The sequence below is a fragment of the Artemia franciscana genome, chromosome 6 (assembly GCF_032884065.1).
Source record: "Artemia franciscana chromosome 6, ASM3288406v1, whole genome shotgun sequence".
NCBI classification, from domain to species: Eukaryota; Metazoa; Arthropoda; class Branchiopoda; order Anostraca; family Artemiidae; genus Artemia; species Artemia franciscana.
The window spans coordinates 1654260-1677642 of record NC_088868.1 but is presented as its reverse complement, the minus strand read 5'-3'; the positions used below and the strand labels follow the sequence as shown (position 1 = coordinate 1677642).

At 34.9% G+C, this 23383-nt stretch overlaps 1 protein-coding gene across 1 annotated transcript in view; it reads left to right on the top strand.

The window, feature by feature from the left end:
- Window positions 1-23383, top strand: part of LOC136027897 (pentatricopeptide repeat-containing protein 2, mitochondrial-like) — a 60433-nt gene that overhangs the window by 19123 nt on the left and 17927 nt on the right. Inside the window, exons 4-6 of the mRNA XM_065705327.1 lie at window positions 8385-8579; window positions 15503-15706; window positions 21054-21272. Coding sequence (XP_065561399.1) covers window positions 8385-8579; window positions 15503-15706; window positions 21054-21272 — 618 coding nt within the window. The remainder of the gene's footprint in view (window positions 1-8384; window positions 8580-15502; window positions 15707-21053; window positions 21273-23383) is intronic.

Sequence of the window (23383 nt, the reverse complement as noted above, 5' to 3'; positions counted from 1 at the left end):
CAACTCAATTTGGACTCACTTGATAGTCGTAGACATGGCTTAACATATAGATTTGGACTAAACTGTTTGAATTCCCCAACTCATTGTCGTCTACTACCCAACCTTGAGAGCCCCCCAACTGAAGGACCAGTTACTAGACTCCGACAAATAAAAAATAATTGTCCATAGTTACTGACTTGCTCAGCCTATAGTACTGAGAGATATCGCAAATCATTTATTCCATATTTTACCCGTCATTTTAATAATATTGACGCGACTAATATTTAATGTTTGATTAATATGTGTTTGATTAATAAAATGTTTGTTTAAATTTTCCTGTGAGTGTTTTTGAAGGTATAAATTATTTATGTCATGACATGCTAATGCTAGCTCCGGCTATTGTAGTGAATAAATATATTATATTCTATTCTATAAAAACCACAAGTTAATGCTGATCCAGAAAAATGTAATTTTTGTTGCTGGAGACCTCTCCAAACTCTGGAATTACAGCAAGGCTATCAAAGTCCAGAGTGCTAGTGTGCCGAAAAAAGTGGGTTGAATATTTTGCGAGGGAGTTCAGTGCTTCCAACAAAAACATAGGAGTTTTTTTGGAAACAGCTTGACCTTGTTCTTTCAAATAAGACGAAATCTTTCCTAGTTGTGTTGCCAAATGCTGATCACTCTTTGATTCCAAAATAATAATAAAATAATCCTCCTCTAGTGTTGGTTCTATTTCAGCAAGGCACCTGCAACTTGCAGGTTCTTTAATCGAACAACATAGCACTACTGTTTCAGATGATCCTTGTTTGTGGTGTAGTCCATTTTGCAATTTTGTATCGGACAAACAAGTCCCATGAAAAGGGCAAAAAAGACGCTTCTCTTTGCAGTTCTTATCGCCCTATTACCGTCTAATGTATTACTTTCAAGCTCTTTGAGTCTTATTTGATAAGATATATTGAAGAAAATTGTTCCACCCCTCCTCATCAGCTTGGGTACCAGCGTGGCTTAGGTAAAGAGCATGCTCTTTTTCTGCTTATAAATGTGCTGAAGGATATTGAAGAAAGGTTATTTCTTGGTCTTATGTGCACTCGATGTTGCGAGAGCTTTTGACTCATGTATATTTTTGCAGGCTTTGCTTGAGGCCCTTTTGAAAGGTAATGATGCTGTGGCAATTACTTGTTTAAGATACATGTATAGAAACCTGAAGGTTGGAACTAGATCTACGTTGCATGGGCAACGTGAGGTGTTGCGGCAACCTTTGCTCGGCTTCGCCGAGTAAAGTGTTGCGAGAGCAACACTTTGGTTTTGTTTCCTCGCTGCGACTAAACGCTGAAGTTGTTAATCTGTAAGGACGCTAAAATACAAACTAGGTACACCAACTCGCAAAAGTTGCAAACTCCTCATTGCTAAAGATGATTGTAGCCTTACAGCCGATTATTACTTACAAGTCCCCTACATGTCTTACCACTGGAACCAAATTGGTCTTACCATCAAATACAACGGAAACAAAAATTAGGTACACCAACTAGAAAGAGTTGCGAACCCCTCATTGCCGAGGATGATTATGAGCTAACAGCCGACTGTTGCTTACAACTCCCCTATGTCTCACAATTGGTATCGGCCTATTTTTGGTTTCAGTGTGTACCTTACTACTGAAGTTGTCGACCCCTTTAAACTTTCAAACTGGTATATCTCATGAAGGAATTTTTGTACAAAAAAATGGATGGCATATACTTTGATCAGCTCATCAAAAGCTATCGACTGCCGTCGAAAAAAAAAATCTATCTGTCTTAGTTCAAAAGTTGACTTTTTTGCCGTAGGCCAACTTTCTAACGTCATCACTTAGAAAGGAGCAAAGGATAAACTCTAATTTCTTTAGCAATGAGAGAACTTTTAAGTTTAAGAGGCACATCTGATACCATTTCTCTACCGCAATCCCAAGTGCGAAAAACCGAATTATAAACTCAGCTGAAATCACGAACAGAAATGGGTAGAAACAATAGATGGCAGCACTTTCGGACCCGTGGGAAAATGCCGCTTTTTTGCTTCTCTAAATTTTTCTATTTATCACTCAAAGAAGATATATTGGCTGTGGGGCAGGGTAACTGTCGCATATATTTAACACTTATAGATTTTAGTCCATCTTCAATTTGAAACTGGTGCCTGCCTGCTTGCCTTCTAGAACGGAGCTTTCCACTCGAAAGCAGAAACATGGTTTGATGAAACGAAAGCTTGGCTGCATAACTTCAGATAGTCCTCTCTGACATAGGCTATACAACTCCTCTTCACTTCACACACTATAGGCTCTGGCTCAAGGACAAGCAAAAACCATCCTTTTTGGCCCCAGGCAAGAGTTCTACGAAGCTTTCCAAAATGTAAAGTCATATTCATCAATCCGGCCCAAGGTCCACACTTTCCGTAAAAACCGCAGAGGTTAGACCCTTACCACTTTCTAGGAATAAGCTGAAATCGGGGTGCTAGGAACAAAAAAAAAAAAAAAAAAAAAAAAACACGACAAAACCAAAGTGTTGCTCTCGCAACACAATTAAAGATGGTAGTCAACTATTTCCGATTTTAAAAGGTGCACGCCAATGAGCTCTGACTTCTCCAGTTTTGTTTAATAATTGTGTTACTGGTGCTCAGGATAAGTTGAGCTGTACATTTATCTTCAAAGGAATTGATCTTTCGCTAGTTACGTTTGCGGATGACCTACTAAACCTTTCCTGCACTTTTCAAGGATGCTCTTCAACCTTTGCCTTTCTCCAAGAAAAGTACCGACACATTGGTTTGAGCTTTACTACTGATAAAACAGTTGTTCTACCATTCAACTATAAAGGGAATAGAAAATCAATAAGTCTATCCGGCTCTGAGGTTCCTTTTGCTTGTAGCCTTACTTGCCTGGGCATGCCTATTGGAGCAAACCCGAAAGAAACTGTAAACCTAGCAACTAAAAATTATGCCAGTAAGATCTGGGTTTCGTATGCCTCCCTGGCTTCAAATGTTTCGTATCTAAGTAGAGTTCACCGTTCTCAGTTACAAAGTATTTGATAGAACTTCCAACTTGGAAAAGTAGCTCTTTTCTGCATCAATTGCCAAACCCAGCTGGGGTTATTGAGAAGCGTATTTGTAATTTCGCTACCGAATGCCAGAAGTCTTCTCATCTTTGGTCATTTATGTTGTCTCTTTTGTTTTTTTTTATTTTTACTCTGTCTTTTTCTGGGCTCTCTGCTCGGTTTTGTTTTTTGTGATGGGCCATAGATAAAATGATGCTGATGATATGCTTTTGATACTTTTTATCGCTTACGAGAACGAGTCCGCTGTTACATAGTCACTTGCTTCATTTTCATTTTCTTGCTTGTTAGGAGCCTTTTCATCTTCTTGGTTTTGTAGCAATTTGCTCTTCAATTCCTCCATCTGTTCTTTTTGCTCCTCACTTATTTTTTCCCTATTTCCAGTAGATGGTTCTTGAACCTCTGGCAAGGATTCGGAATTTTGCTATCCTCGATTTGACCCGTTCTTAGCTCTGTCATTAGGTGTTACGATTTTGATACTTTTTGTCCCTTAGGAAAACGAGTCCATTGTTATATAGCTAGGTTATTGTGGCTCACTTGCTTCATTTTCATTCTCTTGCTTGTTAGGAGCCTTTTCGTCTTCTTGGCTTTGTAACAATTTGCCATTCAATTCTTCCTCTTGTTCATTCCGCTCCTCACTTATTTTTTCTTTATCTCTGCGAGTTGTCTCCTGAGCCTCCGTTAAGGCTTCGGAATTCTGTTTTCCTCGATTTGACTTGTTCTCAGTTTTGTCTTTAGGTGATATGATTTCGATACTTTTTGTTGCTGATGAAAACGAATCCCTTGTTGCAATGCTCGGTTCATTTGGCCCACTTGCTTCATTTTCCTTCTCGTGCTTGTTAAAAGCCTTTTCATCATCTTGGCTTTGTAACAATTTGCTATTCAATTCTTCCTCTTGTTCGTTCAGCTCCTCGCTTATTTTTTCTTTGTCTCCGCGAGTTGTCTCCTGAGCCTCCGGTAAGGCTTCGAAATTCTGCTGTCCTCGATTTGACTTGTTCTCAGTTTTGTCATTAGTTGATATGATTTCGACACTTTTTGTTGCTGATGAAAGTGTATCTCCTGTTGCATTGCTCGGTTCATTTGGCCCACTTGCTTCATTTTTCTTCTCGTGCTTTTTAAAATCCCTTTCTTCTTCATGGCTTTGTGACAATTTGCTATTCAATTTTTCCTCTTGTTCGTTCAGCTCCTCACTTATTTTATCTTTATCTCCGTGATTTGTTTCTTTAGCCTCCGGTAAGGCTTCGGAATTCTGTTGTCCTCGATTTGACTTGTTCTCAGTGTTGTCATTAGGTGATATGATTTCGATACTTTTTGTCACTGATGAAAACGAATCTCCTGTTGCATTGCTCGGTTCATTCGACCCATTTGCTTCGTTTTCCTTCTCGTGCTTGTTAAAAGCCTTTTCGTCTTCTTGGCTTTGTAACAATTTGCTATACAATTGTTCCTCTCGTTCATTCTCCTCCTTATTTATTTTTTCTTTATCTCTGCGAGTTGTTTCCTGAGCTTCTGGTACTGCTTCGGAATTCTGTTGTCCTCGATTCGACTTGTTCTCAGTTTTGTCATAAGATGGCATGATGTCGATACTTTTTGTCGCCGATGAAAACGAATCTCCTGTTGCATTGCTCGGTTCATTTGGCCGCCTTGTTTCAATCTCCTTCTCGTCTTTGTTAAAAGCCTTTTCGTCTTCTTGACTTAGTAACAATTTGCTATTAAGTCCTTCCGTTTGTTCATTCTGCTCCTCACTTGTTATCTCATTTGCAATAACCGTTTCTTGCAACTTTGCTGATGGTTCAAAATCCAGTTGTTCTTCTGGATTAAACTCCTCCTTAGTTTCACCACTAGCTGATGTAGGCTCCATACAGTTTACTGCTAATGAAAATGAGTTTGCTGATACATTGCTCGAAATATTTGAATCCTGTTGCTCTTCGGGCTTTATGACGATTTCCTCACCATTTTCACCAATAGTTTGAGTAATTTTGATGCTTACTGTAGCTGGTTGATGTGACTGAAGTGGAATGCTTGACGCTTTTATTGTCTCGTCTTTTTTGTTTGGTTTCAGGCTCATTTCTAGGTTTTTGTCTTTTTCGCTTTTTCCTTCCAATTTGTAATTTTTTATTGCCTTCATAAGATCAGATGGACTCAGATTGTTAAGATCAGATTGTTCTTTAAAAATTTCTTGTAAATGGCTAGTAAGTTCTGTCCATTTGACAAACTTAAGACTAGGGCGTCTGGTTATATTTGGTTTTTCAGCTTTGGGTAGGAGACATACCTCTCGTAAGTCATTATTATCTGAAATGGGTGTTTTGGGTATTTTTGACCAACTTGATGTCAACCAACTTGATTGAGCGCAAGTCATAGTAATGTCAGTTTGAGTTTCAACTGAGCGCAAGTTGACGTCATCAATATCAGGGGAATTGTAGCATAAGAACCATTTTAGAATGTTTCTTTTTTTCTTTTTTGATCTGTAGGGTTTACTTAAATACGAGTTTTGAGCCTTTTGTTCAGATTTAGTCGATTTAAGCCCTTCGGTTCTAGAAACTTTTTCACTTTGTCTTTCGTTCAGATCATTTTTATTTTTCACGGCATTGATACATTGATAATGAATGTTAGATGAAGAAATGTTCCAAGTAGTCGTTTTTTGACGTTCATTCTTCTCCTCACTTATGTTTTCTTCAACTCCACTAGATGGCTCTTGAAGCTCTGGTAAGACTTTGGAATTCTGCTGTCCTCGGCTTATTTTTTCTTTATCTACACCATTAAATCCATCCGCTTGTTCGTTCTGCTCCTCGCTTATTAATTGCTCATCTCCAATAACCGTTTCTTGCATCTTTGTCAATGGTTCAAAATCATGTTGTTCTTTTGGATTAAATTCCTTCTCCTTGGTTTCACCGCTAGTTGACGTGGGTTTAACACGATTTACAGGTAATGAAAACGAGTTTGCTGATACATCGCTTGAGATTTGCAAAATTCCGTTAAGTGTTTTCTTAGTTTCAGACAAGAACTCTGATTCCTGTTTCTCTTCTAATGTTTTGTCTTTTTCGTGTTTTTTTTTTATTGCCTTCATTATATCAAGATGAACTTTTTGCCATAGATGAGACTTATGACTACGCCGTCTGGTCAAATTTGGTTTTTCAGCTTCGGGGAGGGGACATACCGGACGTAAGTCATTATTATCTAAATTGGGATTATTATCTAAATTGGTCATTGTAATGTCAATTGGAGTTGCAGCTGAACGCAAGTTATTTTTGCCGTCATTAGTATCAGAGGATTTATAGCATAAAAGCCATTTTAGAATGTTCCTTTTTTTCTTTTTTGATGGTTCACGCGGCAAAACATGGGTTTTTTGTTTAAATTTAAGCTCTTCTCTGCTTGGGACGTTTTTGCTATTTCTAACATTTAGATCATCTTCAGATTGAATTGTTTTATTCTTCAGGGTATTCATATTTTGATAATGAATTTTAGAAGAAGAAATGTAGCAAGTAAACAATGTTTGACACCTCTACTAAATAGAGAAAATTAAAAAGCTCTTATATTAAACACAGAACGAAATTTCTTTAAATGGACCTTTTTTTTTCAAGAAATATTTGTGCATTTCCCAAAAACCACAAGGTTAAATGATTGTCAAATTATCAACGACAAATGTAATACTAAGTAGATTCAGAGCCAATAGGGGAAAAGGGCATATGAGATAAGTGCTGAGATTGTGCGGTCAAGATGCTATTGAAAATCGGGTTACTTATCCTTGGCATTTTAAGCGTAAAAATGATGCTAAAGATTGTAAGGGGTTAGAACTATGAAACAGAATCGTCAGGCCTGGAAGAACAGGAGATGTTTGATTCTGGCGACTGTTCATCCTTTCTGATTTCCTTTTCACTTGAGACATCACTTTGCAGGTTTTATTATTCTTGATCAATTCTAGACACGAAGTGGATATGAGATTCTCGACATAAAACTTGTCCAAAGGACCCCACCCTCCGTCGCAGAAACGAAAGCTATGTCCTGAGAGTGAACTTGGTCATTTTTTCAACTCTTTCTCCATTCTTCCTAGAAGTTGTCCATCTGTGTAGTATTTCTAGTCGTTTTAACAAACGCATAACTAGGTGCAGATTCGTTGCTATCCATTGCAGATAACATTCGGTGAACTGTGGGTTGGTCGGGCAATTAGTTATTTGTGACATTCATCAAACAGTTCGTGGTAACGAACTGTAGTAAGGAGCGATCCGGCTCAATAGTAACCAAAACTCTAAAAAATAGAATTTTGATCCCAATAGCTACATCAAAAGAATTGCATTTTAATGCTGATTTTAAATATATAAGTTTCATCAAGTTTAGTCTTACCCATCAAAAGTTACGAGACTGAGGAAATTTGCCTTATTTTAGAAAATAGGAGAAAACACCCCCTAAGTCATAGAATGTTAACGAAAATCACACTATCAGGTTCTTAGCATCAGAAAACCCTACCGTAGAAGTTTCAAGCTCCTATATACAAAAATGTGGAATTTTGTATTTTTTGCCAGAAGGCAGATCACGGATGCGTGTTATTTGTTTGTTTGTTTGTTGTTGTTTTTTTTCACGGGTGATCGTACCGACTCAGTGCTCCCAGAATGTTGCGAGTGGGCTCATGCTAACGGAAATGAAAAGTTCTAGTGCCCTTTTTAAGTGGCCAAAAAAATTGGAATATTTTCCCAAAGTCAACGGATCAAAATTCTGGGATAGCCATTTTATTCAGCGTAGTCGAAAAATCTTATAACTATGTCTTTGGGGACGACTTAAATCCCCACAGTCCCCATGGGAGGGGCTACAAGTTGCAAACTTTGACCAGTGCTTACATATAGTAATGGTTATTGGGAAGTGTACAGACCTTTTCGGGGGGATTTTTGGTTGGGGGACGGGTTGAGAAGAGGGGGATATGTTGGGAGAAATTTCCATCGAGGAATTAGTCATGGGGGGAGGAAATTTCCATGAAGAGAGCGTAGGATTTTCTAGCATTAGTCGATTAGCGAAAATCTGGGTTCCCTCACTGATAGATTTCAGTTCTGTTTAATGCAATTAATTTACTTAGTTTTGTCAGTGAAAGAGGCCCCTGATTGGTTGAAAGTGATCATCAGCTTTGCTGAACGTGGGGTAAGATTCTTGAATCGACAATCATACTACATAGTAAGTTTAGTAAATTGGATTTTCAGAATACCCTCGCGAAAAGAAGTAGAATCAGACAAGCAATATATAATGCAAAATGAAGCCTGAAAATATATTTGAGATTTAGAGAATTAAATTGGCTGCTTTTCGGACTATTTTACATAAATTGAATTAGACTTAGATTTGTTCATTTTTTAGGCATTTTGTGACCCAGCATTAGACGGTATGTTTGATTATATCTCCAGCGTGAAGATTCTGGTGTCATTGCTTTACAAGCATAACATGTTTGAAGAACTGTTTGCTGTCTATGACGTCATAAAGGCAAAGAATTTTAAGGAGACAGATTTATTTCTAAATATTGGAACTGTCATCTTGGCAGCTTGTTATAAGAAGGTATTTTGTTGTTATTAATCAACTTTGTTACTTTGGATAAACCATGCTAAGGAACTTCCAGGAAAGAAAAACGCGAATATGTAAATTCCTATCATTTCTAGCTCGCTTCCTTGTTCTGAGAAATAATTTACCATCTGTTTTTGTATCACGGCAAATTTTCGAAGAACAACGATGTGTTTTTTAGACTCAATAATCCCTAAGAAAGACTACACCCCCCTCTAGGGGAGTGTAGATTTTCTCAAAGAAGGGGGATATACACGTGTGTAAGTGTGTGGTGGTAAACCTTAACCTTTTACCCTGATGCGTTGAAATTTTACGCTTATATTGGACGTTCACATTTTTCGTTACTTTTACTTTTAAGATATTTTCCATAGATTTTGTCTACTATGGTATTTCTTTGAATAGCCAATCCTATAAATTATTTGTGGAATGAAGATGGATCCTAATTTCGAAGACACATTAGGTTTGAGGCATGGACCCCCCAAAAGTAAAGCTCAGAAAAGGGAAAGGAAATTCTTTTTGAATCCACTTGAAACTTATACCGTAAAATCATTGGCTAAGGGGACCCTAATACAAAAAAAAATATTATTATTCCAAAAATGGGGTCAGTGTAAGGACAAAAAACTTGTTTTTATAAGTGACTTGAATGTTGTGTCTAAGTTCCTGGGCAAAGAAGACCAGAATGTACAGATCTTTTTCTAGAGGGGTGGTAAGAGTTGTTTAAATATTGACAGAAATTATTTTGTTACCAATCTGGCTGAAAAAAAAATTAAACAGTTATAAGAAACAGTCACAACAAAATAGAACAGGAAAAGGTTCTTTTAGTAAAATAGTGGATTAACATACATCTGTATTCAAGGCTAATTATAGAATGAGGTCAGAACGGCTTTAGCCTAATATAAAACCAAATTTATGAAAATTTTCAATCTGAATTGAAACAGATCGAGCATTATATTTAGGCATCGTTTTTTTTATTTATTTGCATAGTTTTTGAGAAGTTTACAATAATGTTAGAACAAAAATCAAACAGTCGAGTTAAAACTTGATGAAAAAAGTTGACGGATTATTTTCGTTTTATAGTGCTAATTTCTTATTATTCCTTTATCTTTTTCGTAAGGTCGCCCTTTGAAAGTGCTGTTTATATGTCTGTGTTATCTATATGGAGAATAGTATCTGTAGGATGACTTTTCGTTTTTCGTTTTTACTGTGCTTCTTCATTCGTTTTATTTTTTTCGTTTTATAGTGCTAATTTCTTATTATTCCTTTATCTTTTTCGTAAGGTCGCCCTTTGAAAGTGCTGTTTATATGTCTGTGTTATCTATATGGAGAATAGTATCTGTAGGATGACTTTTCGTCGCTTTATATTAAATTTTAAAATAATGCATTCAATTTTATGCTCCTTCTTGAAAGTAACAGCCAACTTTGATTACCAATTCAAATTAATTGAATGGTCTTATTCTCTGCCTATTTTTAAAGAATTAGAACCTTTATATTATTTTTTTTAATGGGATTGTTAGTGTCCCCATGAGATTGTTCTATATAAAATGAAACAAATCAAATGACATTTTGTCACCCATGGTTTGGCAGAATTTGGTACGTTTTTCTTTTAATTGATATAAGCGATTAATTGATATAAGTGATATAATTTAATTGATTTACTAATATTGATAAGTGCAAAACTAAGAAATATATGCCCACCTTCTTTTAGTTTATATTTTGTGGTCGTCTGAAAATTGGGCAATTTTGACTCTTTTAGAACCGTCTAGAAACTTTTTTGCTAATTCTTCTATTTAAACCATCTTCAGATTGATTTTTTTTTCACTGCATTCATTTTTGATAATGAATTTTTGAAGAAAAAATGTATCAAGTAAACAATATTTGACACCTCTACTAAAGAGAGAAAATGAAAAAGCTCTCTTATTTAACACAGAACGAAATTTCTTTAAATGGACTTTTTTTTTCAAGAAATATTTGTGCATTTCCCAAAAACCATAAGGTTAAATGATTGTTAAATTATCAACGACAAATGTAATACCAAGTAAACCCAGAGCCAATATGGGAAAGGGACATATGGGGTAAATGCTGAGATTGTTCTAGGGGTAAGTGCTAGAACCCTAGATCCCAAAAACCATAAGGTTAAATGATTGTTAAATTATCAACGACAAATGTAATACCAAGTAAACCCAGAGCCAATATGGGAAAGGGGCATATGGGGTAAGTGCTGAGATTGTGCTTGGGGTAAGTGCTATAACCATAGAGGATAAGTAAAAAAGTTGTTTCTTTTTGAGAACAGATTAATTTGAATGAGAACTGTTGATCATTTTTAATTAATATATAAGATGGAGAAATATGCATCTCTGGATTCTTGTAAAAGGCAAACAAAAGCAGTGCTAATTAATAAATCTAATTTTCTTCTTAAAAAAGACCCTAATTTTATAATTAAGGAACTAATGCAAAATTGTTGCCAAATGAGTCATTAATATGGTTGGGGGCAGTAGGATCTGTTTTAGACAATGAAAAAATCAAGAGAGATGAACCTCTGAGTATTCGTTATCATTTGTATTGTTATTGTTGTCTTTCTTGGATTTTTCGACAATTTTCAGTATTGTTTATTTTTATTATTCTTCTAAACTTTCAAAATTAATATATGCTTCTGAATTTCCAGCACTGTTGCAGAAACCCAATCAAGGTGTACAAAGGGATTTCCAAAGCTCCCCTTTTGTGTAGGATAGATCCCTCCCGCCCGAAAGTAAAATTTAAAGTTAGATAGATAGATAAGATTTTATTGACACCACAATTTTCATGGCACTGCCAAATTTCTTTGGTATAGTCACATTAAAAAGCGAAGCAAAAAAACAACAACAAAAAACAACCAAGAAAACAAAACGCTTATCAATCCTCCAGATTTTCGTTATACATTTTTACAATACTTGGCATAAAACTCTTCACTAACCGCTGGTGGGCACAGCGTACCGGCTGAATCTTGTCAACAGGCACTGCCACCTTGTGCGGGAGTCGCTTTGTTGTGGATTGAGGGGGGAAAAGGGTTTTGTGGATTGGGTAGATCAGAGATTTTCTTCTGAAATCCATGCAGAGTTTCTCTCTTCTTTTTTCCAGAGTTTGTATTTTAAACTTTGTCAGCAGCTCTTCATACAACATTTCTGCCTGCTTAGAAACTATCATTAGAGCGCTTTTCTGAACTCTTTCGAACCTGGAGCTTTGCTCAACCGTCAGTCCAAAATGCCATACAGGAGCTGCATATACCGGAATTGGGCGAATAAAAGATATAAATATTCGGAGGAGGTGATCTGGAGGGGTGCTATGTTTCGACATAAGCTTGAGCATGTGCAGCCCAGCATTAACCCTTTTTACTAAACTAGTTGTGTTTGCTTCCCATTTTAAATCACTGCTTATAATAACTCCCAAGAGTTTAAGCTTACTAACTTTAAGAGAATCAGAGATAGTTGGTAGGAAATTAGGTTCAGAAGAATTTAAAAATGAAAAGTTAAAATATAAGATTTACTGTCATTTACTGTCATATTTGAAAAGGAAGCTTTAGTCTTCACATTATCAATTAAAATTTGAGCTTTGCTACATTAATTTGCTTCACAAATTTCTCCAAGGGTAAAGTCATCAACATATTTCCAACGGACTTCACAATCACTAGCAATATTATTAATCATAACTAGAAAAAGAATAGGACCCAGGGTGGTACCTTGAGGTACACCACAAAAAACTGGCTCAGGTTCAGAGAAAGACTTCTTATATTTTAAAATTTGGAACCTATTTATTAAAAAACTGAATGATTTTCACAACAGCAGGGTTCACTCTAAAATTAATTAAAAGCTTTGAAATTATAATATTATGATCAATCAGATCGAAAGCATTTTAAAGATCAATTGTTATTAAGTTTAGCCATTTACCAGGCTCATCAACATGCTTAAAATAAAATGTAAAAGACTGACTAGATAATGGGATGTTGATGTATTCTTTCTGTTACCGTACTGATGAGGATCAAGTAGGGGTTCAACTTCAGCTTTTAGCCAATTTGCTACAAAGCTTTCGTACATTTTGCTGAGCAAGGGGGTCAAAGTGATTGGTCTCACGCCGTCGAAATTAAGTTCAGTATCTTTTTTAGGGATTGGAGTAACATACCCCGTTTTCCGTATCTGTGGGTAAACTGAAGAAGTTGAAATGCAATTAAAAATTTGCGTTAGTGGCTTAGTCAATTTGTCAGGAAATGCTTTTATAAGTTCAATCGGAATATCAATGGGAGTTATACTAGTTCGTTTAAGTTTCTTTATTTTACTAAAAATTTGATCCTCAGAAATAGTAGGTAAAGGTATGTCCTCATGTGGTATTTTCTGATACTCTTGGGTCGTTTTATTTACATCAAGAGGCGGAAAAGATTGGATTATTCTGGCCAAATGACCATTTAACTGGTTAGCAACTTTTTCGTCATTAGAATCTGAACAAAAATCAACACTACTCGGGGATTTTCCTCAAATTCGTTTTATTTCCTCATACCACATGCTAGGCTTTGATTCAAAAAGGTTATCAATTTTTTTGTGGTAATACTCAGCTGCAGTTTTTCTTGTCATTTTACGTATTTTGTTACGGAGCATATTAGCATTTCCTATTTTCCCTTCTTTTCTTAGTTGAATTTTATACCGAATCAAATCTTTAATTTCTTGGGTTATGTAAGGACGATCTGTGTTGCACCGCTTGGAAGTTTTCTCAGGAAAGCATTCTTCATGTTTGTTTCTTAATTTATCTTGCAGAATTTCAGCTTTTTCATCGGAGGACTCTAAAATTGCTACCTCACCCCGGGACTCGGATGTAATCCAATTTCCAAATTCCAAGAGACCCCTGTCCGATTTGTCGGTAGGAAACTTTCTCAACTACATATTTTACTTTATACGAAGGTAGTTGGGCCCACTTTATCATGTAGTGGTAGCTACCACCAAGGGGAGGTAGGTCTTGAGGTTCATTATAATATTCTGACAAATTTCAGAATATTATAATTTCTATTCTGACAATTTCTGAGGAAGCTTTCAATTCTTAGATTGTTCTTATCACCAGTAATGTAAATTCCGACATTCGGGTACTTAGAAATAATGAAATCAACACACAAAGCTAACTTTTGAGCAAAGACCTTTTTTTGGAAAGATGCCATACTGGGTGAGCAATAAAAAACTCCAATAACAATACCAGTTACAGATCTCGGAAGCTTTTTTGGTGTCGCGGCGCTAACTGCTCACGTACGAAACACGCTACGCCGCCACCTTTCTTACCTAACGGATGATTCGGATGTCTTAGTTTAATAAATTGTTTGTAACCTTGTATTGTAAGACGTTCAGGACTTTTTGGCACCGCGGCGCCAACTGCTCACGTACGAAACACGCTACGCCGCCACCTTTCTTACCTAACGGATGATTCGGATGTCTTAGTTTAATAAATTGTTTATAACCTTGTATTGTAAGACGTTCAAGACTTTTTGGCACCGCAGCGCCAACTGCTCACGTACGAAACACGCTACGCCGCCACCTTTCTTACCTAACGGATGATTCGGATGTCTTAGTTTAATAAATTGTTTGTAACCTTGTATTGTAAGACGTTCAAGACTTTTTGGCACCGCAGCGCCAACTGCTCACGTACGAAACAGGCTACGCCGCCACCTTTCTTACCTAACGGATGATTCGGATGTCTTAGTTTAATAAATTTATTTGTAACCTTATATTGTAAGACGTTCAGGACTTTTTGGCACCGCAGCGCCAACTGCTCACGTACGAAACAGGCTACGCCGCCACCTTTCTTACCTAACGGATGATTCGGATGTCCTAGTTTAATAAATTGTTTGTAACTTTGTATTGTAAGATGTTCAGGACTTTGTTTATGTACATCCGTAACTGTAATAATATCAGCTCCGGTTACTTGAACCTAACCCTCAAGTTCACCCATTTTATCAACGTTGAGACTTTCCGCATTTAAAGTTAAAAGAGAAGGAAAATGAAAATGTGATCGAGGGACTTCTTTTTCAATAACTTTACGTTTGTTTACTTTTGTCTGTTTTGGGAAGGTCTTTTTAGGCGGGCGAAAAACTTCAGGCTTATCTAATGCAATAACTAGGCTATCTGATTCATCATGAAGGGCTGCAAAACGGTTACGAGACGGAAACGGTGACAAAGGAGCAGAAAATATATTAGTATTTGTCTCACTATTTGAAGTTTTGAGAACTCTGCATGGAGCTAACACGTGTGGATCATTCTGCTTGCTATCTGAAAATTTCGAAAAAGTTTATGCCAGGGTATGGTGGGAAAAGGTTGGGGAAACGTCCGTATGGGAGGGGGAGGGAAACAAAAAAGGGATACTAAAGTGGGGGTATTCAGGGAGGGGGGGGGGTTTGGGGATTGAATTCTGGTGATTGAAAGCTTAGCAGAGATTGGAAACAATTTTTTGCCTGATATTTGCAAGGTTGTCGCTGACACCGATAAGCGTGTCCATCAGGGAGCGATAATGGCGTGCTCGTTGGCACACGCCCACTTGTTTTCCGAAAGTCAGGAGTGACATGAGTGAAAATGCATTCTCTGTTGGTACAAGTTAAAACACTACACAAATCTACGTGGTCAAAACTGCAATCATTTTTGTTGCAACATTTTGATCTGAAAATTAAGTATCTATGCGAAAACCGATCAAACTCTCAAATTGTATCAGCGAGAAGAAGAAAGGAAATTTTGTCTCAACAACAGCTACTCGTTTTGAGCCCTCCTGAAACTCGTATAAAAGTGACAAAAACAAATATAAACAAATTTTTTGCTGCGTTTTGTAAACGTTTTTTGTATTCCCTCCTCGAACAAAAATCCTGGATACGTCCCTGACAGACTCTTGCATATTTTTTTTATTGAATTCTTTTTCTCTTTTAGAATACCCCTGAAAGCTACAAGATGGCATTAGATTTAGTCAACAAGAACGAAGATATGCTTATAAGCAATGATCACATAGCTAGCTCAAGACAAAGGGTTACTTTAATTGCAAGTATTGCTTTGAGGCAAAACGACCCGAACACTGCATTAGATTTCTTGACAAGAATGGACGAAAGGACTGGAATTCTTCCTAGAAATCTTAAAGTGAGTTTTCCTTGCTTAACATGGGTTTAGAGGGCTGGGATAGGATTGGCCTAGAAGATGGACTCTTGTTCATTGTTTGCGATTCGATATACAATTTGGCACACACTCGGAAAACCATTTTATTGAACCCAGGGAATGGGTTTCCAACGTTAGTACATATTTTAAAAGACCATAACCGCAAAAGAAAAATCCTTATTAATCTAATTTTTGAAAAGTCTTCCATTTGACCTGGCTTGTTTTTTTGTGTGTTTATTCTTCTTCTTTTTTTTGTGTTTATTAACGTTTACTTGAAAAGGTTTTTTTTCTTTTTCTTATAGTAATGAGGATGGCATGGAGCTTGAAAACTACAAGTTCTATTGCTATCTTAGCCCTATGACTATATACCTTAGTTCTACTGGCCCTAGGAAATGACGCATGGACGGATAATAGATAGATATATCTATCTATTAACAAATGAGCTAACACTATTTTTATACAATCCTAATAAGGTGGGCTAATGCCAGAATTGCCTCTCACTCAATTGGACTATCTTGGATTGACTTTTTCTACAATTAGCCAAGACTTGATGCCCACAAATATTCCATTTTAATTCAAAATTTTGTCGTGGAAATATCTGATTTTTGTTTTTCAATGTTTTTTTCAGCTGGATGGAAACCGCCCTCATTATTTTGGTTTTCTTAATGATTTTTATATTTACTTTTATTTTATCAAACATTTAGGGGGTTTGTTTCAAATGTAAACAATGTCATTTTTGGCCACAAATGTAAAAAGTTATTATCTTCGGACTAGAAAGTCTTGACTCCAATTTCATCTATGGAATTTGTCCCTCTCATCTATGGAGAAAATTTAAGACACCAAACCGTTATATCTGGGAACGAAGTGCTCTAAAAAAACTATCGAAGCAAAAATAAAAAAATGTCTAAAAACTATTAAATATTTAAGTACGAGAAATGACAGGTGTTTCAGTTCACATGTTCCTTGTTGTTCAATTATTTTGATATATTATTTTCAGTATCTATAATTTCTTTTTTGTGGACGTGCTTACTTGAAAATAGCGACGAAGACCACACTGCCTTTCCGTAACAAACAAATACAAAGTAGAGACAATAGGGAAAATCTTTTCAAGACAGTGGAAATTAGTTCTGTGGATATTTCGCCCCTTTGTCCAAGGGCCGTCTTAAGCACAATACAAGGATAAGAGATAAACTATATATATATATCATGAAAAGAGAAATCACCAATGCTACAGCACAAACACAAAAAAAAAAAAAAAAAAAAAAAAAAAAAAAAAAAAAAAAAAAAAAAAAAAAAAAAAAAAAAAAAAAAAGGAGACAGAAGGAGAAAAGGAAGACTGTTTTCCTAAATTAGTGATTAATATAGACCAGCACTTGAATGAGGCCTTAACCCTACTCATCCATACAATCACATAGGTCAAACAGCATAGCCACACACAATCAACCATAAAGAATAATCCATGGACAGGCAGTCATGTCGTCAATAAGTATAAGTCATCATTTACCAAACCATAGAAAAAATAATATAGACAAATAATTCAGAGGCAATATATATATATATATATATATATATATATATATATATATATATATATATATATATATAAATGAACTTAAATAAAATTGTGAGAATTAAAACTAAAGAATTAAAACACTTTTTAAAACTTTTTTTTAAAAATAGCCCTAGCATCCTTATTTCAACGAAGTTCAACCAGGACTGGCGAAAAGAATGAAATGAGAATATAAGCTCATTCAAACTAAAGAGAACAAAATGATTAGATGCAATTTCTTAAAGCTGATCTTGCTTGTTTAGCCTGTCTCAAAGGCCTTTTCGTAGTTGGATCAGTACTATTATAAATCGGTTTAGTGAAATATTTTGTTAGATCATATTTAATCAAATTTGAGTATAAAGAATTTAGTGAGTATTCCAAGTCCGCGTTCAAAGAAATATTATTATTTATTTTGAGATTAATTTTGATTGATTCTCGAACCATCTCTTTTATTCCCAAATCATTACTGATGAGTGAAGAGTTTTCAAAAAGTATCATGTGGGACGGATTATTAAATATATGCCAACCTAAAGCAGAATCAAAGGAGTTGTTGGAACTATTTGAAATTACGGCTTTGTCTATGTCATTTTTATGCTGTTGTAACCGTTTGTCTAGATTCTGATGGGTCCTGCTGACATAATAATTTCCACAATCACAAGGTATTTGATAGACCTCTCTTTGGCGAGTAACTGGGGTCTTATCTTTACCCGAATTTAAGAAATTTATAGTTTAATATAATCATTTATTATATAAAATATAAAATTTATATAAAAATGATTAAGTTTGAATCTCGGAAAACACGAAAGCTGTCGTTAAATACACTGAGTGTTGAAAAGAATATCTTATAAGTAGCTGAGGGTTCGGTACGTCTTTGTAAACGTACTCTCCGTACACTCTGTACGTCTTTGGATACGTACTCTGTGTACGGTTTCGGTACGTCTTTGTACACGTACTCTCCGTACACTCTGTACGTCTTTGGAAACGTACTCTTTGTACGGGTTCGGTACGTCTTTGTAAAAGTACTCTCCGTACACTTTGTACGTCTTTGGAAACGTACTCTTTGTAAGTAGTTTGTTTATCAGTCACCGAACTCCTTTGGTGAAAAATAATGTCAAACAAATACTCGCTCTGAGAATATTCTGTATGGTGAATGTATTTTGCAATTTTGGGTCCAAAATACTGATGCTTGGGAATTATGCTTGTGAAACTGACCGTGATACTCGTAGACCCGATATTCTGATATTCAGTATGACTGAATTCTCTTTAATTATTGATAATACTACTACTACTACTAATAACTCACTGCAGCACCAAGCCGCCTGAGGCCAACACAGCTACGCACGCTCCTCCTCCAACCTAATCTATTTAAAGCCTCCCTCTTTACACCCTCCCAGGAAGTTCCCATTTCCTTTAAATCCTTATTTATGACATCCTCCCAACCCAGACAAGGACGACCTGCTTTCCGTGTAGCCCCAGACGGTTGGCCAAAAAGGACAATCTTCGGTAATCTGTCATCCTTCATCCGTAGAACGTGGCCTAGCCATCTCAACCTTTCTTTCATTATAGCCCCAGAAAGCGGGATTGAACCACACTTTTCGTTCAACCTACTGTTTGAAATACGGTCAGTCAGCCGGGTACCCAGAACAATCCGTAGGCAATTTCTCTGGAAAACATCTAGTAAATTTTCATCTGCTTTTCGGAGTGTCCATGCTTCAGAGCCATATTTGACCACTGTCATCACTGTAGCTTCCAATATTCTAATCTTGGTTTGTAGGCTTATCTTTCTATTCTTCCAAACTTTTTGTAACTGTGAAAAAACACCCTGAGCTTTAGCTATTCTACTTTTAACATCTTCACTGCTCCCACCATCTTTACTAATAATACTACCAAGGTAACTGAAGCTCCCAACCTGATCAATCTTTTCGTTACCTAAGGTCACCTGTTCATCTTCACTTATTCCTAACCTTAGTGACTTAGTCTTCTTAACATTAATTTTCAAGCCTATTTTAGCACCCTGAACTCGTAAAACCTCTAAAAATTCATTCATTTTGCTCACACTTTCATCTAATATGCTTAAATCATCAGCATAATCTAAGTCCAGGAGCGTTCTTCCTCCCCATTTGATTCCATGGTCTTCAATTGCCTTTCCTGTGCTCCTTAAGACGAAGTCCATCAAAATGATCCATATAAAGGGGGATAGATACAAAACCAGTTGCTAACCTCATTTCCTACCTTAACCGCATGATGATAAATTTATTTTCCATTTGTTGGAGAAAAAGATTGTCTTAAATAGAATAGAAAATAATACAAAAAGGAAAAAAGAAAACAAACAAGAAAGCAAGAAAAAACAGCAAATTCACATTAGCCTACATACATAAACCAATAAATCCACATTAACTAAATATATACAACACATGAGGCACCACAAACGTGCTTCGTGTTGAACAAAACTATTAAGTTTTGTCAACTTTAATTTTTTCAATTATTTAATTTAAATGATTTAAACAACTATAATTCTAAAGAATAGAGCTTTTTATTTTATTATTGTTATTAATACTATTATTTTTTTGTAATAAACTGATATTCAGTTTGACTGTTCGCTTTAATTATTAAGTTTTGTTTGGTTTTGACAATTTAATTTTTTCAACTATTCAATTTAGATGCTTTAAATACCTATACATCTAAAGAATAGAGGTTTTTTATATTATCTCATCTATTATCCCTATTATTTTTGTAATAAGCCGATATTCAGTTTGACTGTTGGGTTTAATTATTAAGTTTTGTTCAATTTTGACTGTTTAATTTTTTCAATTATTCAGTTTAGATGCTTTAAAAACCTATACATCTAAAGAATAGAGCTTTTTTTATTATCTTATTATTACTATTATCCCTATTATTTTTGTAATAAGCTGATATTCATTTTGACTGTTGGCTTTAATTATTAAGCTTTGTTCAATTTTGACTATTCAATTTTTTTAATTATTTAATTTAAATGATTAAATATCTATAAATCTAAAGGATATATTATTTTGTTATCATGTTATCACTTATTTTTGTAATAAACTGATATTCAGTTTGAATGTTCGCTCTAATTATTAAGTTTTGTTTAATTCTAACTATTCATTCTTCAATTATTTAATTTCAATCTTTTAAATACGTATAAATCTAAAGAATAGAGCTCAATTGATTTGACAACTGAACGACTCATTTCTCTAGAAATACTTTATCCCTACTAATAATCAAATCCTCCCTAATATTTACTATCTCTATGGCTCATGCTAACTTTAACATTCACCTTAGTCTAGTTTTATCATCCGTCAACTATATTGTATCTTTTTTTTCCTTCTCTGTTAAGCAATAGTAAGTTTGGGAAGAAAATAACTCGGGGCCTAGACCGCCCTCCAAGACAGGAGAGAGGTATTGACCCTTCCCCTTGGGAAATAAACTCGGGTTGTAGACCCCCCTCCAAGATAGAAGAGAGGTATCGACCTCCCATGCCAACAATCCAATAACCTGTAGTTTATTAAGGTTTGATAACTATTTCTTGCATTTCCTATTTGAGCTACTAAATCTCTGTCACTCAGTCATGCCTGATCGATTTTTAATGAGAAATTGCATTTATTTGATTTTAGAGAGGGTTTGTGTTACTAATGGCGAAATCCTGTAATTTATTATTTTGCTGTGTTTTAACGCCTCCTACGCTCATAAAGTAGGTTATATCAAAACTTTGGAAGTAGATTTGGTTTGTTTCTGTTTGCTCTTATTCCATTTTCTCTTTTTCAGGTTATTGCATATTCATATTTGGATCGTCCAGAGGATGCATTGAGCACAATCAGACGGCCTTTAGTACGAGATCAACTTGTCAAATTTATGCCAGAAGCCATAGAGGCATTAAAGCAGTCACTAGATCGAGTCAAAGAAGAAAATCAGAAAGAGATTCTCACCACTGAGTTTAATAGTGTAGAAAAAGAACTACAGGAGAAAAATCTCATGGTTGATAAGGTAAGGATATTTAGTTAGTTTTGTTCTGGACAATTGCCACCGGGGTATGTTTGGTGAATATATTATTTTCTGCATCCCTCTTTCGTGAGAAGTATTTTGACACCTGATAATGGTGATTGCCAAAACTGATCCATATGCTACAACCTCACAATTAATGTCAGTACTCCGAAAGGTGGGATACAAGGCTCTGTACTTAGTCCACTCTTTTCATTAATGCCAAAAATAAATATTAAATTAAATATTAATTTAAATATTTAATTAATTATTAATATTTTTTTAGAATAAATATTGAAATTATTATTATTTATAATTAATTGATTAATTATTAATTATGTTATTATCAATTATATTATATTATTATTTAATATTATATAATTAATAATATAATTATTAATTATATTATTAATTAATTATATTAATTGTCAAATAATCATTAATTATTAATTAAATTATCAATAAATTATTAATTTAAATATTAAATTAAATATTTTAATAAATATTAAATAAATAAATTTAACAATAAATGTTAAATGTTAAATATTGTTAAAATAAATAATTGTTAAATTGCTAAAATGTTAAAAACTAATAATGTTCATAATTGTTACTAATAATTTTCCTTCATTTCTGATTTAGCCGCATATTGATGTCAGTGACGTCTGTTACGTAGACGATATCCTTCTACTATCAGATGATATCTAGGTTCTTAAAGATGCAGTAGATAAAATTTGCTATGGTCTCACTGAAATTATGCTTCAAGTAGCCTCTCCTAAAACTGAGCTTTTCGTCTACGGTTTGTTTCTACAACCTCCTATTCCTACTAATTTTGATCCTGAAACCGTTTCTGCATCGTCTTCTCTGAACTATTTAGGTCTCTCGTTTGGACGAAATGTTAAAACTACTAAGACACTTGTTATATGAATGTCGAAAGAAAAGCTTAGAAAATAGTACTGGCTGCTTTTTTGAGTTAAAGGCTAGTTTCACAAAAAACCTGGGTGGATTTTATAACGCTTTTTTTGTCCCGCATTTCTTTTTCTTATTCCTTTTGTGCAGTTTTTTCACAATATCTGAGCGGAAGAAAATTACATTTATATTCGTCCGTTGTTGCATTTATCCTCTGCAGTTACCGCTTTGGACTTGCAACCGGTACATTTCGAGTAGATCTGGGGTTTTTGATATTTTTTTCAAAAATGGACCAGCTTATGGACAGGTCCCATAAGCGTCGAGAAAATATTGTTGACTTTCCACTTAACTATATAGCTTAATCATGTTGCCTAAGTAGCTGAGATGTTATTTATTTTTTTTTAGTTTTTTCTTGTCTATTGTTTCTATTTCCATAATATTTTTCTGTATGTACTCCCTTAAGTGTATTTTTGTACTCCTCTTGTATTTATTTTTCTGCTTCTCACATATGTATTTTTGTACTCCTCTAAGTGCATTTTTATGTTCCTCATGTATGTATTTTTGTACTCCTCTAAGTGCATTCTTGTACTCCTCATGTATACACTTTTATACTCCACATGTAAAGAGGTTTGAAGTAGATCATTTTTAATTAAACATCACAAATTTTAGACAAAATAACAAGGAATAAAGAGAGACAATATAAAATTAGGGACATCATTAAATGGAATTATCGAATGACGCTGAATTATAAGTTACCGAAGCTGACTATATACTTAGATCAAATTAATATCAAGACCGACTGATTGTTGGACATCTACATTCATCACTTGGATTATGAAAAGGCAAGAAAGCATCACTCTGGAACTGACATTTACTTCATGATTTAGAATTTTTTTTAAGATGGAATTTAACTTTACACTATATTCGTTTTTTCTTTGATCAAGATTGAGTAATACTTTCTGTAAAAAAAAAAAAAAAAAAAAAAAAAAAAAAAAAAAAAAAAAAAAAAAAAAAAAAAAAAATATGTAAAAAAAGCTTAGAAATTGTAGCCTAGTAAGCACCGTGCTAATGTCACATCCATAGGCGTCAAAATAGTTTTGAAAAAAAGAAAGGTAAACCACATTTGAGATGTGGAAAAGTAAGAATTTTATTTTTCCCGATCCAAATGTAAAGGGGTCAATGTCAAAAAGGTTTAGAAATTGTAGTCTAGT